This window comes from Desmodus rotundus, chromosome 5 (assembly GCF_022682495.2).
Source record: "Desmodus rotundus isolate HL8 chromosome 5, HLdesRot8A.1, whole genome shotgun sequence".
In the NCBI taxonomy this organism is placed as follows: domain Eukaryota; kingdom Metazoa; phylum Chordata; class Mammalia; order Chiroptera; family Phyllostomidae; genus Desmodus; species Desmodus rotundus.
This window is the reverse complement of record NC_071391.1, coordinates 162905623-162920435: the sequence shown is the minus strand read 5'-3', so window position 1 is coordinate 162920435 and position 14813 is coordinate 162905623. Positions and strand designations below refer to the sequence as shown.

The 14813-nt window shown below is 44.3% G+C and overlaps 1 protein-coding gene across 1 annotated transcript in view; it reads right to left on the bottom strand.

Annotated features, from left to right (window-relative positions):
• ROCK2 (Rho associated coiled-coil containing protein kinase 2) overlaps nt 1–13461 on the bottom strand; it is a 99539-nt gene extending 86078 nt beyond the window's left edge. The window contains exon 1 of the mRNA XM_053924026.2: nt 12820–13461. Coding sequence (XP_053780001.1) covers nt 12820–12960 — 141 coding nt within the window. The 5' untranslated portion in view covers nt 12961–13461. The remainder of the gene's footprint in view (nt 1–12819) is intronic.
• Nucleotides 13462–14813: the final 1352 nt, after the last annotated feature.

Below are 14813 nucleotides of genomic sequence, written 5' to 3'. Positions count from 1 at the left end.
AATTGAACCAGCGACCCTTTGGTTCATAGGCTGGCACTCAATCCTCTGAGCCACAGAAGATTATTGATTATTTTTAAGTGTATTTTTATAAGAGAAACTGGGATACTCTGTTTCTCTTATAAAAATACACTTAAAAATAATCAAGTCATTTCTTTTCATTTTTACCCATCTTTACTCCCTAGACACCCCAAAAAATTATTTTAAAAAATTAACTTGTATTTTCATGTTAATTAATGCAGGTTACACAGGATCCATTTTGACTTATTTTATTTTTTCCATTGATTTTAGAGTAAGAGAGGAAGGGGGATAGACCAACAGACACAGAGAGAAACGTCCAGTTTTGCTGCTCCACGTATCGATGCATTCTCTGGCGGATTCTTGTATGTGCCCTGAGTGGAATGGACCCCACCACCTTGTCATGCTGGGGCAACGGTCTAACCACCTGAGCTACTTGGCCAGGGTCATTCTATTCGGACTTACAATTCCCTCTTTCTAACTCCCTCCAAAAAACATGGTAATTAACTTCTTAAAAATGTATTCGGTGTTTTATGTTACAACTTTCCTCTAAAAATATTAGAGATAAGCCAGTTTCATACTAGAGTTTCCTTTTATTAGTTCTAAATTTAGTTTTATTTGCATCACCCATTGTTCTATTATGGAAATGTCTCAAATATTGGAAAAAATCTGTTGTCAGTAATGCCTTCAATTTGTAATATTACAGCTTCCTCCTTTTTACACAGAAACATGGTTGCAGAAAAAATTGGTTTTTAGAACTATCAGCAAAATTCTTTTGGAGAGTTTTCTCATTCTTTTATAGTGTATCATCTTTCTTTTGTGACTAAATTCTTCTTTAGCCTAAATATAACATTAACAAAATATATTCATATTCTAGTTTTAAGTGTTGCAATCATGAATTATATATTCCTTTTAAGTTACAGTCAGAAATAATGCCTTAGAATTTTTTAGCACGGACATGCCATAACAAATCATGAAGAATCAAATTAAATTGCATTTTGTCACCTAAATGCAAACTAGGTGAAATGCTGGTGCATCTTGTACACTGCAGTATTATGGAATAGGGATTCTAACCACCAAATTGTAAAATGTTTCTAAATGAGAAAAGCACTTCCAATGAAATGTTACTGCATGTAACAGGCTTCTAAAGATAAATGCAGAGGTTTATTAAGTCATTGAAAGAAGGGCCACCCAGTTTCAAATCTGTTTCACATTTGTAGTCACATTTGTAGTTACCTTTCTATTCAGCAAATAATTTAAAAAGATGAACTGTCACAAATCTTTGCTGCTTTAAAGATACTGTTACTATTATCATAAATATTAATTAATTGTGCCTTGGCCATAAGTATGTGCAATTTTATTAACCACAGGTAAAATGAAATCTATAAAAAGTGAGTTGGTATTTCAAATACTAAAAAAAAAGACAAAAACTACAACTGCTTAACTACCATAAGAATCAAAAAATGTAAATTTTAATTTTCAAATTTCTGAAATATGTACATGACCCTTAAAAAACAATATTAAAATGGACAGGAAGTCAAACCCACAACCCAGGTATGCGCCCTGACCAGAAATCGAACCTGCAACCCTTGGGTTACGGGACAATGAGCCAACCAACTGAGCCACTCTGGCCAGGTCTGGTCATCTCTTAATTTTAAATGATGTGGAAAAAATAATTGCAAAGAATGTGCATGTTAAAAAAATCTAAACAGTAAAATGTTGATGATTACTTAATGTAGACAATAACTTAAAGGCTGCTTTGAAAATAAAATTTCAGCCCTGGCATGAAAGAAAAGAAAATTTCAAAATAGTTCAATGTAAAGGTTTTGAATATTTTACATTTTTTGGTTTGCTTTTAAAGAGACCACAAAATAATTTTTGAACGATTTTATTATTTTTTTTAATGCAGGTAAAATCACAAATATACATATACCATCCTATTGTAGGTGCTATGCTCTGAAAGAATACATTTCTAAATTAAATCAACTGTCAAACAGTCAGCATCTTTCTGTGACCATTTATTAAATATGAAACATCAAAATTATGTATTTCTAGGCCAATAATTCTCTGTAGACTATATTTCTCACAAAAGGGTAAGATGTAATAACATTTCTATATTGAAATTTTGTATTATATTTTACCACAATAAAAAAGTGTTTTCATTTCTATTTGGTGTGTCTTGTCTGATTCTCTCCCTTCAGAAAAGCTTGGCATATTAAATTTCCTTCTAAAATAAAAAAAAAGGAGCTCTGATCTGATTCCTATGGAGCTCTAAAAGAAGACATATAATGTAATGTCTCTTGACATTTCAGAAAATCTTGCATCTCTCCATGTGCCAACCTTTTCCACACATACAATTCTGTATGCCAAAGAGATCTCAACCAGTATTTGTTTCTGGTTTTCTCAAGTCAGTATAAGAAACACCACCTACTGTTTCTCAACCTTTGACCTGTGGATTACCTGCATAAGCACCACTTGAGATACTTGTTTAAATGCAAATTTCTGGCCCCTACAGACCATCTAAATCATTATATCTGACACCATTTCCATCAAGCATCCTAGTTGTGATTCTGGCTTCCATTAGATAATTCTGATTTTCTGGCTTCATCCAAGCCTCAGTGAGCCACAAATAAAAAGGAAGAAAACCCCCCCCCCTAAGTGTTCACCTTTTCTCAAATACATTTGGGACCCAATGGCCCCTCCGCCAATCTTTGAATTACAATATTGCACCCCTCAACTCAGTGGTTCCCACATTTTCCTGCACTTGAGAATCACCATGGGACTTTTAAAACTCCTGATCCCCAGGTCGTACCACAGAGCAATTATATTAGAATGTCTGGGGGTGAAAGCCAGTCTTTCATATTTCTGAAGATCCCAGTTGAAACCTATGTATACCAGGGTTTGCAAATCACTGCCTAAACTAGAGGATTAGGAAGATATAGATTAGAAAAATCTTAACTTAAAAAGAGCCAGGCTGTAAACTATATTGGTATTCAATTAAATTTTTTTTAACTCCCAGACACACACACAGTCTTCTGTTTATTTCTATCCAGTAGGGAAATTTTAAAAATGCATTTATTAAAATAAACCTCCTTTGGGATTACCTTTTTTGAATGCAAGACAAAAAATTGTTTCCCACTGAAAGCAATAGGGAATCATAGCATACATCTAAAGTTCAGAGAAATGTCCAGTATTACCTGATTTGCACATTAATTTCAGTGATTCTTTTTTGACAAAATGTAATCATTGAGTAGCCAAATTCAAAAATTCAAGTTCCTCTTTTAGATATTTAAAAGCAACTCTGAATATTCAAACAAATGTTCCTAAATTTAGAATAATTGCAATATTATTATTGACACTAACTTCATAGTTTGCATTATTTCTTTTCCCAGTTTCTGTTTTGATATCTCATTTCCTTGAAAGGAAATTATCATTTTATGTGTTTTCCCCTAATCTTTACTAATACCCATAGATTCTGACTGTATGGCCTGTTAGCACCTGATGAAATCTAATGGTTCAAAAAGAAAAATTTTTTTAATCTTGACTCTTTCAACAAAGGCAAACTAGTCAACCATAACACAACACCATTTTTAACCATTCAACTTGAACTTAATTCACTGTGTAACACAATAAAACATGGCCATATATACTCAAATGTATAAAAGTCCAAAGTGCCACAAAGCTAAATCCATGATGTTATTCCAAAATTGTGAAAGTTTCCAAAAATCATAGTAATATTTAGACATCTAATACTTTAAATATTTCTTCAAGGGTTTCACATACAAAAACACATTTCACTAAATTTGCAAGCCTCCAAGTTCATGGCAACTGTGCTTACTTAGTGCACCTTCCTTTTACAAAAATTAGTGTCACTACAACTAAAAATGTTTTTAAATCTTCTTTAACATATTTAGGCATCTTAAATTGTAAAGAATTTATCTCCTAAAACTTCCTTCACTGCTCAAATGTCCCATTTGTGATTATCTTTAATAAAAACTAAAAAAAATTACAATAATCTAAAGCTAAAGGGTAAACTTCAATTGCAATAACTATGCCTTTGATAGCAACTTCCACTGCTGGGACTATACCTTAAGAATCCTGAAACACCAATTCAAAAGAACTTATGAACCCCCTTGGAAACAGCCTAAATACCCATCAGTAGATGAGTGCATTTAAAAACTGTGGACACAATGGAATACTATGCAGAAGAAAGGGGAGGAAGGGAGGAAGGGAGGGAGGATCCCTACCCTTTTGCAACATCATGGATGGAAGTGGAGAACATTATGCTAAGTGAAATAAGCCAGTTAGTGAAAGACAAATACCATATGATCTCACTTGTAAGAGGAACCTAATCAACAAAATAAACTAATTAGCAAAACGGAACCAGAAACATGGAAACAGGGAACAGACTGACAGCTAGCTGCCAGAGGAAAGGTGGGAGGGGACAATGGTGGAAAGAAGGGGAAGGGAATAGTCAAAGAACATGTATGAATGACCCATGGACATGAACAACGATGTGGGGATGGACTGCGGGAGCAGGGGATGGACAGGACAGAGGAGGGCAAAAGGGGGAAAACTAGGACAACTGCAACAGAATAAAAAAATTTTTAAAAATAGCTGGGGAAAAAATTTTTTTAATGTTTTAAAAAAGCATCATACTGCAATACAAGGCAAGACAGTAGGGTCATATCTGATACACGATGCACAAGTAAGACAAGTACTTCTACATTTGAAAAGAACACTGCTCCTTGGTTAAAGTCCAAAACTTCTCACATAATTTAATTCCCAAAATCAGTATCTAATGCCAACTGTGAACGAAAGGAGGCAACAATTGTATCTGGAGGTTAAATTCAGATGTGTACTAAAAGTATAAGCCAAAAGCCAAGCATAATACATAGTGTTTAAAATAACCTCTGGAAACCACCCTCACAGGAACCAAGTTAAAAAATTAATACTAACAACTGTTTCCTGACCTTTATGTAGAACAGGAAAGCATAAAGACAAATGTTGGCTCAAGATGGACAGAAATAAGTTTAGAAGTCTACTCAACATGCTCAGAAAGGAAAGATGAGCACATAAATGAAGAAACACTCAAAGGACATACATTTAAGTCAGAAATACTTCAACTCAATCTGTAGCTTAGAAATAACCCAACTACTAAAGACTGCCATTACCAGGGTCTACAGTGTAGACTCTACACAGTTCAACAAGGCCCATTCATTACTTGGAAGCGAAAGGTATGATAGCAAGGTTTGGGGGGTAGGAGGAGGCTTAGTATTAACTAGGCCTTTAAAGTGGAGACTCTAGCCAGTAGGATAATTCTGCCTACAAAGGTCTCTCATCTGTATTTATTTATATTCTATTTTTTTAAACATTGGAATTGGCCTGTGATATACAAAATGAAACTCCCTTTACCAGATCATACTCATGGTACATTAGTAAAAATCAAAAGAACAATCAAAATTAACAAGCACATGAAACAGTGCTCAGCATCTGTCGTTAGTAAAATACACTGCAATGACTACAATCACAAAGACAGACAACAGTGTCCCCTAAGGATGTGGAAAAACTGGAACCCTCATAAAATAGTGCAGCTACTTTGGAGAACAATGTCAGTTTTTTAAAAGTTAAGTATAAGCTCACCATATGACCCAGCAATCCCACTCCTTGAAATCTAGCAAGAGAAATAAAAACATATGTCCACACATATGGTGAATGCATAAACGAAATGTGGTATATCTATATAATGGAATATAGTTCAGCAATTAAAAACAAAATATTGATACAGGCTACAACCTCAAAAAATCGTGCTAGGTAAAAGCAGCCAGAGAAAACAACTGTATGTTGTATGATTCTACTTATACAGAATTTCCAGAAAAGAAAAATGTGTAGAGACAGAAAACATATCAGTGGTTGGCTGGGGCTGGAAGCAAGGACTGCAAGCATGCTCAAGAGAATTCGGGGTGATTAATGAAAATGGATTGTGATGACTGACAGCTTTATAGCTATTAAAAATCAGTGCATTACTGACAATGGGTAAATTTTACAGTGTGTATATTATACCTCAATAAAAAGAACTAGTAAAGCTAGTAAACAATTATACCTATGTTAAAAACCCTTGCTGACTACTCTCAAATGCTAGACTTTTATTTCAGAGCTAATTGTAAGCACAAATAAGAGAGTGAAGCATGCCTTGCCAATTGTTCTACATCCGCAGGCTACATTTATTTATTCAACCAACAATTATCAGGGAATTACTGCAGGCAAGATATTGCGTATCACTCTCCTTTGTCTGCTACTAAACACCACTGGCAGATGTAAAAGAAAAGCTACCGGAACTCTAAATTCCCTTACTATAACTTTTAAATAAGATGCAAAGGGAACAAGGAAAATGAAGCATTTCAGTTTATTAGAAAAAGAAACAGATTATTAGAAATAGTAAATATAGGGGTGGGCAAAAGGAGGTTTACAGTTGTGTGGTATTAATAATACAATAATTAATAATAATAAAAGAATAAACTGTTTCAAAAACTCACAACTATAAACCTCCTTTTGCCCACCCTGTCCTTTAAAGCTAAATAAAACTGCTAGTAATCAGTATGCTTGATAATACCCCCAAATTTTTCAAAACAGTCATTCATAGTGACGTATAATAACTCTCGATTTCTGATCAAAATCTCTCACGCCCTTTGGTTTTGATTTTACTTTTGTTAACAAATATTGCCTTATTATTAGTAACAGCCAATATACTATTTTAAAGAACTCCACCCTGTGACCTGGCCGGTGTGGCTCAGTTGGTTGGTGTCGTCCTACAAACATAAAGATCTTGGGCTGATTTCCGGTCCAGGTTACATACCCAGGTTGTGGGGTCAGTCCTTGCTTGGGACACGTAGGAAAGGCAACCAATTGATATTTCTCTTCCTCTATTTCTCCCTCCCTCCCCCTCTCTTTAAAATCAGTAAGCATGTTCTCAGGTGATGATTAAAAAAAAAAATTTACCCTGTGAACCCACCATGTCATCTGCCTTTACTCATTAAGTATGGTTTCAACATAGGCATTTCCAAGGTATATAAGAAGGAACTAGATGTTTAACCCAAAGAAAAGTTAGAGGGGAGGGGAACAGATGACACACGATAAATGATGAAGCTGTTCAGCCCTCCACACGAGATGTCTTGACTTCACCTAAAAGACTGAATAAAATTAGTTTGAATCCTTTCCAAGACAAACTGTTTCAGCACAATCCAGAAAATATCCAAATCACAATTAATTTTTCCTACTTGACCTCCAATTAGTTCTACCACCCAAACCTATCCTCTCTGCATATACAAATGTTTATGTGTCTCCCTCCCTATAGATAGATAAGAAATACGTGTCAGGAACATAGACCAAAATGTTTACCTGGGAACTACTTCAGTATCTCTTCAAGCAGGGGTATATTTCTACAGATAACTGCTTTTACTTAAAAAAGAACTGTGCATCAACAAATATTTACAGAACACAACAATCGGAAGACAAAAAAGACCCATCTCCCAAAAAAGCCTGTATTCGGTCCGTTAAATAAACTAAAAAACCAAGATGTATATTAGAAGACAACACTTAGTATATGAAGCATTCCTCATCACAATCATCCAGGTAATTAAGAAAAAGCCACCCTGCTCTGCTCAGTTTCTATCTAAATAAAGGACTGCTAGAGGAGGCTCTGCTATTCACTTCTATGGCCTACAACCCCAATAATAATCCATTAGAAATTAGTTCCAAGTCTATAATCTCTTTAAAATAATGAAGGAAATTAGACATTGAATACTAAGTGATCAATTAATAACAACAAAAAAATTGTAAAGCACTTTAGATATCTGAACAAACAACCCATACCTTACCAAAATGAATCAATAAACTATATAATCATTCTTGGACATAGAAACATTCCCCAAAAGATTATCAATGATGAACCAAAAACGAACCTCAGTATTTCCTCTTTGTCACACAAACCATGCATGAAGAGAAATGCTAACCATCATGACTCAAATGGCTTCCAAAAGATACGTGAGGATCATTTGGGACAACCAACTGCATAATTTAATCATACTTTAAAGAGAGGAAAAAAACAAAGTACAGATGGGAGAATGACTCCAATCAAGAATAAAATGCGAAGAGATAGTTTTAGTAGAATCCAGAATGCCACCATGGTTTCACATGGATTTAAAGATTAAGCTTCACATAAGCTAACCTACCAACAGAAAGTTTTGTGTTTTCTCCCAATAGCTATAATAAAATTGCTCTGAGTCATTCACATTCTCTTCACCAGTAAACCCTATCACTGACAGCTCATATTTTTTAAATATTAGCACAAAACAGGATTTTAAGTATAGTTGTAGAGTATTATTTCCATGAAGAAACTCAGGAGGTCCAAATGGAGACCAAACCCATAGCCATCACTCCCTCTCCCACAAGCACTACGCCCCCAACAGGCTGTTTTATGATCAGAATACAGAGCTATAAATAGAGGCTCCCAATTAAAGTTTTGGGAATGCTAATACTCAGTCGAATCTTCTAATAAAATTTTTGTACCTCTACTTCATACTTGCCCTCAGAATTCCAAATGGAATTAAAAAAAACATTAAAAATAAAATCATGGAGAACCAAGATGGCGGCGTAGGTAGACACACTGCGCCTCCTCGCACAACCAGAACTGACAGAGAATCGAACAGCAAGGGGGACCGACACCAAGGAAATAGAAAATAACCATTCATCCAGACCGGTAGGAGGGGCGGAGACGGGCACCAGGGTGGAGAGGACTGGCGTGGCTGTGGGACTGAGACTGGCGGAGTGTGGGACAAACAGCGTAGGCAGTCTGACCACTAGCAGACCCTGCGGCCCCACATTTGCACAGATAAACCCAGAGGGCCGGACTCAGAGTGGCGGAGAACGGGGCAGGCAGAGCAGTGGGTAGCACCCCGGGGCCCCACATTTGCGCACAGATAAACCGGACGAACGGCAGGGAGCGAAGCAGACTGCGCAACCCAGGGCTCCAGCTGGGGAAATAAAGCCTCAAACCTCTGATTGAAAACGCCCCTGGGGGTTGGGGCGGCAGCAGGAGAGACTCCCAGCCTCACAGGAGAGGTCGTTGGAGAGACCCACAGGGGCCTAGAGTGTGCACAAGCCCACCCACTCGGGAACCAGCACCAGAGGGGCCCAGTTTGAGTGTGGGTAGCGGAGTGAAAAATTGAAAGCCGGAGGAGAGTGAGGCGGGCGCCATTGCTCCCTCTCGGCCTCTCCCCCAAGTACAGCGTCACAACGCAGCGACCAACGTTACCCTGCCCCGGTGAACACCTAAGGCTCCGCCCCTTAAAGTAACAGACGCGCCTAGACAAAAAAAAAAAAAAAAAAAAAAAAAAAAAAAGGCCCAAATGACAGAACACTTCAAAGCTCCAGAAAAAATACAACTAAGTGAGGAAGAGACAGCCAACCTATCGGATGCACAGTTCAAAACACTGGTTATCAAGATGCTCACAGAATTGGTTGAATCTGTTCGAAAAACAGATGAAGAAATGAAGCCTGTGCTAAGAGAAACAAAGGAAAATGTACAGGGAACCAATAGTGATGAGAAGGAAACTGGGACTCAAATCAACAGTGTGGACCAGAAGGAAGAAAGAAACATCCAACCAGAAAAGAATGAAGAAACAACTTGGAAAAATGAGGAGAGGCGTAGGAACCTCCCGGACGCCTTGAAACGTTCCAACATCCGAATTATAGGGGTGCCAGAAGGAGAAGAGGAAGAACAAAAAATTGAAAACTTATTTGAACAAATAATGAAGGAGAACTTCCCTAATCTGGCAAAGGAAATAGACTTCCGGGAAGTCCAGGAAGCTCAGAGAGTCCCAAAGAAGCTGGACCCAAGGAGGAACACACCAAGGCACATCATAATTACATTACCCAAGATTAAACGCAAGGACCTACATCCAAGATGACTGTATCCAGCAAAGCTATCACTTAGAATGGAAGGGAAGATAAAGTGCTTCTCAGATAAGGTCAAGTTAAAGAAGCTCATCATCACCCAGCCCTTATTATATGAAATGTTAAAGGGAGTTACCTAAGAAAAAGATCAAAAATAGGAACAGTAAAAATGACAGCAAACTCACAGTTATTAACGACCACACCTAAAACAAAGACAAGAGCAAACTAGGCAAACAACTAGAACAGGAACAGAACCATAGAGATGGAGATCACATGGAGGGTTGTCAATAGGGGAGGGGGAGGGGGAGACGGGGGGGGGGGGGGGGGGGAGGTACAGAGAGTAAGTAGCATAGATGATAGGTGGAAAATAGACAGGGGGAGGGTAAGAATAGTACAGGAAAGGTAGAAGCCAAAGAACTTATAAGTATGACCCATGGACATGAACTATAGGGGGGGAATGTGGGAGGGAGGGGGTGTGCAGGATGGAGTGGAGTGGGGGGGGAATGGGACAACTGTAATAGCATAATCAATAAATATATTTAAAAAGCAAAAAAAATAAAATAAAATCATTATAAGCCCTGGCCTGGCAGGCCAGTTGGTTAGAGCCCGGTCCTGACAGAGGGCCAAGGTTGTGGGTTTGATCCTGGTCAGGGCACAGACAAGAACCAACCAATAAATGCATCAATAAGTGCAGCAACAAATCGATGTTTCTCTCTCTCCTCTTCTATTGATCATTTGTTAAATAGGTAAAACCAGTATAGCACTGAAAGAAAACTCAGGTGTGTATCACAATCTTGGTCACGGAGAATGTCCTGGGCATGACGTCTGAGCCAGGAATCACTCCTCAATGAGAAGACCGGGCAACCTGACTACATAAAAGTTTCTTTCATTAAGTGTAAAGAAATGGCAAAGCACATGTACCATGTACTTGTTTTTTTAATTTTTTTTTCAGACATAAACATACTAAAATATTAACTCAAACGGTGGTTATCTCTATGTGAGGAGACTATATACAGGGTGGGGCAAAAGTAGGTTTAGAGTTCGTGTACAGGAAATGCAGTTTATTCTTATATTACTATTTATTAATTATTGTATTATTTTCCATACAAACAACTGTAAACCTACTTTTGCCCCACCCTGTATTTAAACAACTAAAAACAGCAATGACAAAATCTGATGTCAACTGTCACGCCGGTAATGTGTCACCTCAACGAAAGGGATGTGTGTTGGCTGCGTGTATATATGTGTATATATGTGTATATACGTGTGTGTGTGTGTGTCAATTACTGGTCGACAAATGAACGGACCGAAATGTGTACTGAGCATGTACAACGTTTCGTTTGTTAAAAGAGCCTTCGTTTTAATAATTGAGAAAACACTTTACTAGAACAGAATGTAAGGCTCCGGCCAGGGAGCTCAGCGGGCCAGAGCATCATCCGGACACGCCCGGGTTGTGGGTTCTACCCCTGGTCAAACCATAAATGAAGTGGAACACGAATCGATGCTCATGTCTCTCCCTATAAATCAATGTTAAAATTTAAAAAATATAAAACAGAATGTGTATGACACGTGCAATGGCTCACGTTCAAGCTGAGAAAAACCCCGGTGACTACGAGTAACATCGGTGAAGACGCGAGAGGAGGAAGTCCGACAAACTCGGGTCTGGGACCGAACAGAACCGGGGACACTTGAGACCCGCTGCACTATTTTTAACTGACCTTTCCGGCCGCGGGTCAAAGTCTGCTAGCAAAGCGCCCCAGTGAAAGGCCGGGAGGGAAGCCCGGAGTCTGGCTCCCGCCTGGGAGAGGCCGTGCCCTTCAGGGACCAAGCCCACCCCCGCGCAGACGTGCAGGTGGGCAGAGCGCCATGCCCCGCGCGCGGGGAAATCGGACAGGGCACAGCACGCCAGGTGCGGCCGCGGCCGGCTCCCGCCCTTTGGCCCGACGGCGCCGAGTCACCCGCAAACCACCGCGGAACCTCCGAGGGCGGCCACCTGCTTCCGAAGAGGACGCGACGCCGGTGTTCTCACCGTACAGTCACCAGGTTTTCCCCGCGGGGAGGACAACCGACCAGGAGTCCTGGTAGGAATATTCAAAAGGAGGAAACCCACGCATCGCCCACCCGGCCTGCAGTCCTCGGGCGCCCCCTCAGTACCCCCAGCACCTCGTTCGCGTTCTCCCCCCGGTCCGTCAGCGCCCCTCCGCTGCTCGCCGGCCACACCGCCCGTGAAACACGGCCGCCCGTCCAGACAGAAGCTACGACCGCGGAGCGCCCGTCGGCAGCGCCCTGCTGCTCCGCAGAGCACGCCTCGCGCGGGCCTCGCACGCCAAGGCCGTCGCGGGGAAGGGGCACCGCGCGCAGGGCTCGCTGCGCCCCCGAGCTCAGGCCGGGGCTTCCGCTCTGGCGCGAGGGTCTCGGGAAACTGAGGGCACAGACGGTCAAGTGCACCAACGGCACGACGAAAGCTCCGAGACAGCGGACTCGGCGGGCGGCACGCCCGGCGGGGACGGCGTCCGGCTGCCCCCCGAGAGCCCTCGCCGCCCGGCGCCCTCCGCCCTGCCTCCCCCAAACCCAGACGGCAGGCGGGAAGGAGGAAAGCGGTGCTGCCTCCCAGGGCTCCAAGGAAGGGGCGGCCGGGCCTGACACCGGCTCCGGGGGGTCCCCGGCAGGAAGCAAAGGTGGCGCTCCACGCCGGGAACTCGGTCGCCGACCCGGGCCGGGCTGCCGGAAGCGGGGCGGCGTGGGGCGAGACCTCCCCCGCGGGTGGGGGGGGGCACGGAGAAGCGGGCCGAGGGGGGGACTGGGGGGTCGCAGCCCTGGCGGGGAGGGCTCCGGGCGCCGGCCACCTACCAGCAAGCTCTCCACGTTGATGGGCGAGCGGGGGTCTCGGATCAGCGCCTCCAGCTTCCTCTGGCGGCTCGCGCCCGCCGCGTCCCCCGGCTCCTCCTCCGGGGCGCCGGGCATCTTCCCCGTCGGCGGGGGCCGGCTCATGCCGCCGCCGCCGCCGCCGCCGGGCCCGCACTCTCGCTCCCCGCGCGCCGGCCCGGACGCCTCGGGGCCTAGCGCCGCCCCCGAGCCGCCAGCTCCGGGCGGGGTTCCGCCCGGGCCCACGCCCGCCTTTAGCTCCGGCTTCGGGTCTCAGCGCCGGTCCGGGGCCTGGGGCTGTCCAAGGGGCCGGCCTCGCCCGGGAGGCCGGGAGCAGACGGCGGCGTCCCCGCCCCTCAGTCAGCTTCGCGCCGCCGGGTCCGCTCGTCCGCCGTGAGCTCGCTCCCTCAGGACTCCGAGAGCCGGAGCGGCGCCGCCACCGACGGGCACTGACCGCCCTGCCCTCCGGAGCTCGGGTGGCTGAAGCCCAGGCTCAGACGACTACGGCCGCCGCCAGCCCGCTCCCATGGTCTCCGCCGACCGCCTCAGTCCCACAAGCCCGCTGCCCTCACACACTCCCGCGCCGCGCGCAGCCGCTACCCACAAGCCCCTCGGCCGCGGCCGCCGGCGCGCCCCCGCAGCCCCGCCCCGCCCGGCGCGCGCCCCCGCACGCCCCGCCCCGCCCGGCGCGCGCCCCCTGCGCGCCTCGCCCCCGCCTCCTCGCTCCCCTTTTCCTCCCTTTTTTCGTTTCCTCCTGTCTGCTGCGCCGCGCGTTTCTGCGTTTGGAGCCCTCCCTCCGTCCCTGCCCCTGCCTCCTCCCCTTTCTGAGTTCTCAGAGGGTGAACGGCCGGGTGTGCGGTCACTGCCTGGCTCGGCCCGCAGCGCTCCCCCCAGGGGCGGGGAGAGCGCGCCCGCCGCAAGGACGGGCCCGCGGCTCTGCTCCCGCCTCGCTGGACCCCGGCGGACGACCCGGGGACTCCGAGGCCCACTCGACCGCCGCATCTTGAGGCCGCTGTGTGGGGGCGGGAGTGGGGGCTGGTGGGGGGACGGAGGGGTCCGCGCCCCCCACCCCCGCCCAGCCCGGGCTGACTCAGCGCACAGCTATGCGGGTCTTGCATCACCCGCGCCAAAATAATAGCGACCGCCAGTGGCTGCTCTCGCCTGCAGAGCTCTGAGCTTGCAGGGGCCCTGCCTGGGCCACGGAGATCTTACTGGGAAGGCTGGGAGGGTGTGCAGTGGGAGTCGGGAACTGGACGTGGACCGGCGGTTGGAATCCCGGTCCTGGGGCAGGAGGGCCTGGCAGGGTTCCTTCCGGCCCCAGGGCACAAGTCCTGGAATTCCAAAACCCCTTGTGCGCCTGCCTAACAATCCTCTCCCAGCCTGGGCTGAAACCCTAATCACGAGACAACAAGAGAGCGATAGAAAAATGCTTTCCATCCGCAGGCCTTCGCGAGGTCCTTGACTTTTGGGGGGGCGGCAGAAGGGCGGTTATAGGGGCCGCTCCTCCACATTCCTGGCCCGCGCCATTGACCAGATCTACTCAGGGCGCAATCTGAAAAATATGTGCCAAGAGCTATAAAACTGTTCATTGAACCCCTTTGACCCAGTAAACCCATTTAAGGAAGTAACATTTCTAAGGAAATGATCCAAAGGGGGAGAGAAGGGGGGCGAACTTGTATAAAGATGTTTATAGCAGGAGTATTCAGAATGTTCATAATGGCCCAAACCTGGAATGGACCCAATTGTCCAGCCACTAGGGAAGAATCCAAACAAGCTCTGTCACATTAACAGAAAGAATCCTGGCATATATGCAAGATGCATGTCAAGCACATGAAAGTTTTGGCAAGCACACGAAAAGATGCATTGGAAATAAGGTTAAATGAAACAACAAATGCGAAATAGCTTGTACGCACTATTTAAAGCTATGTAAAGTGAGCAGCTGTGAGGAGGGAGACTACAGCTGTTTTTAAGTGGGGTGT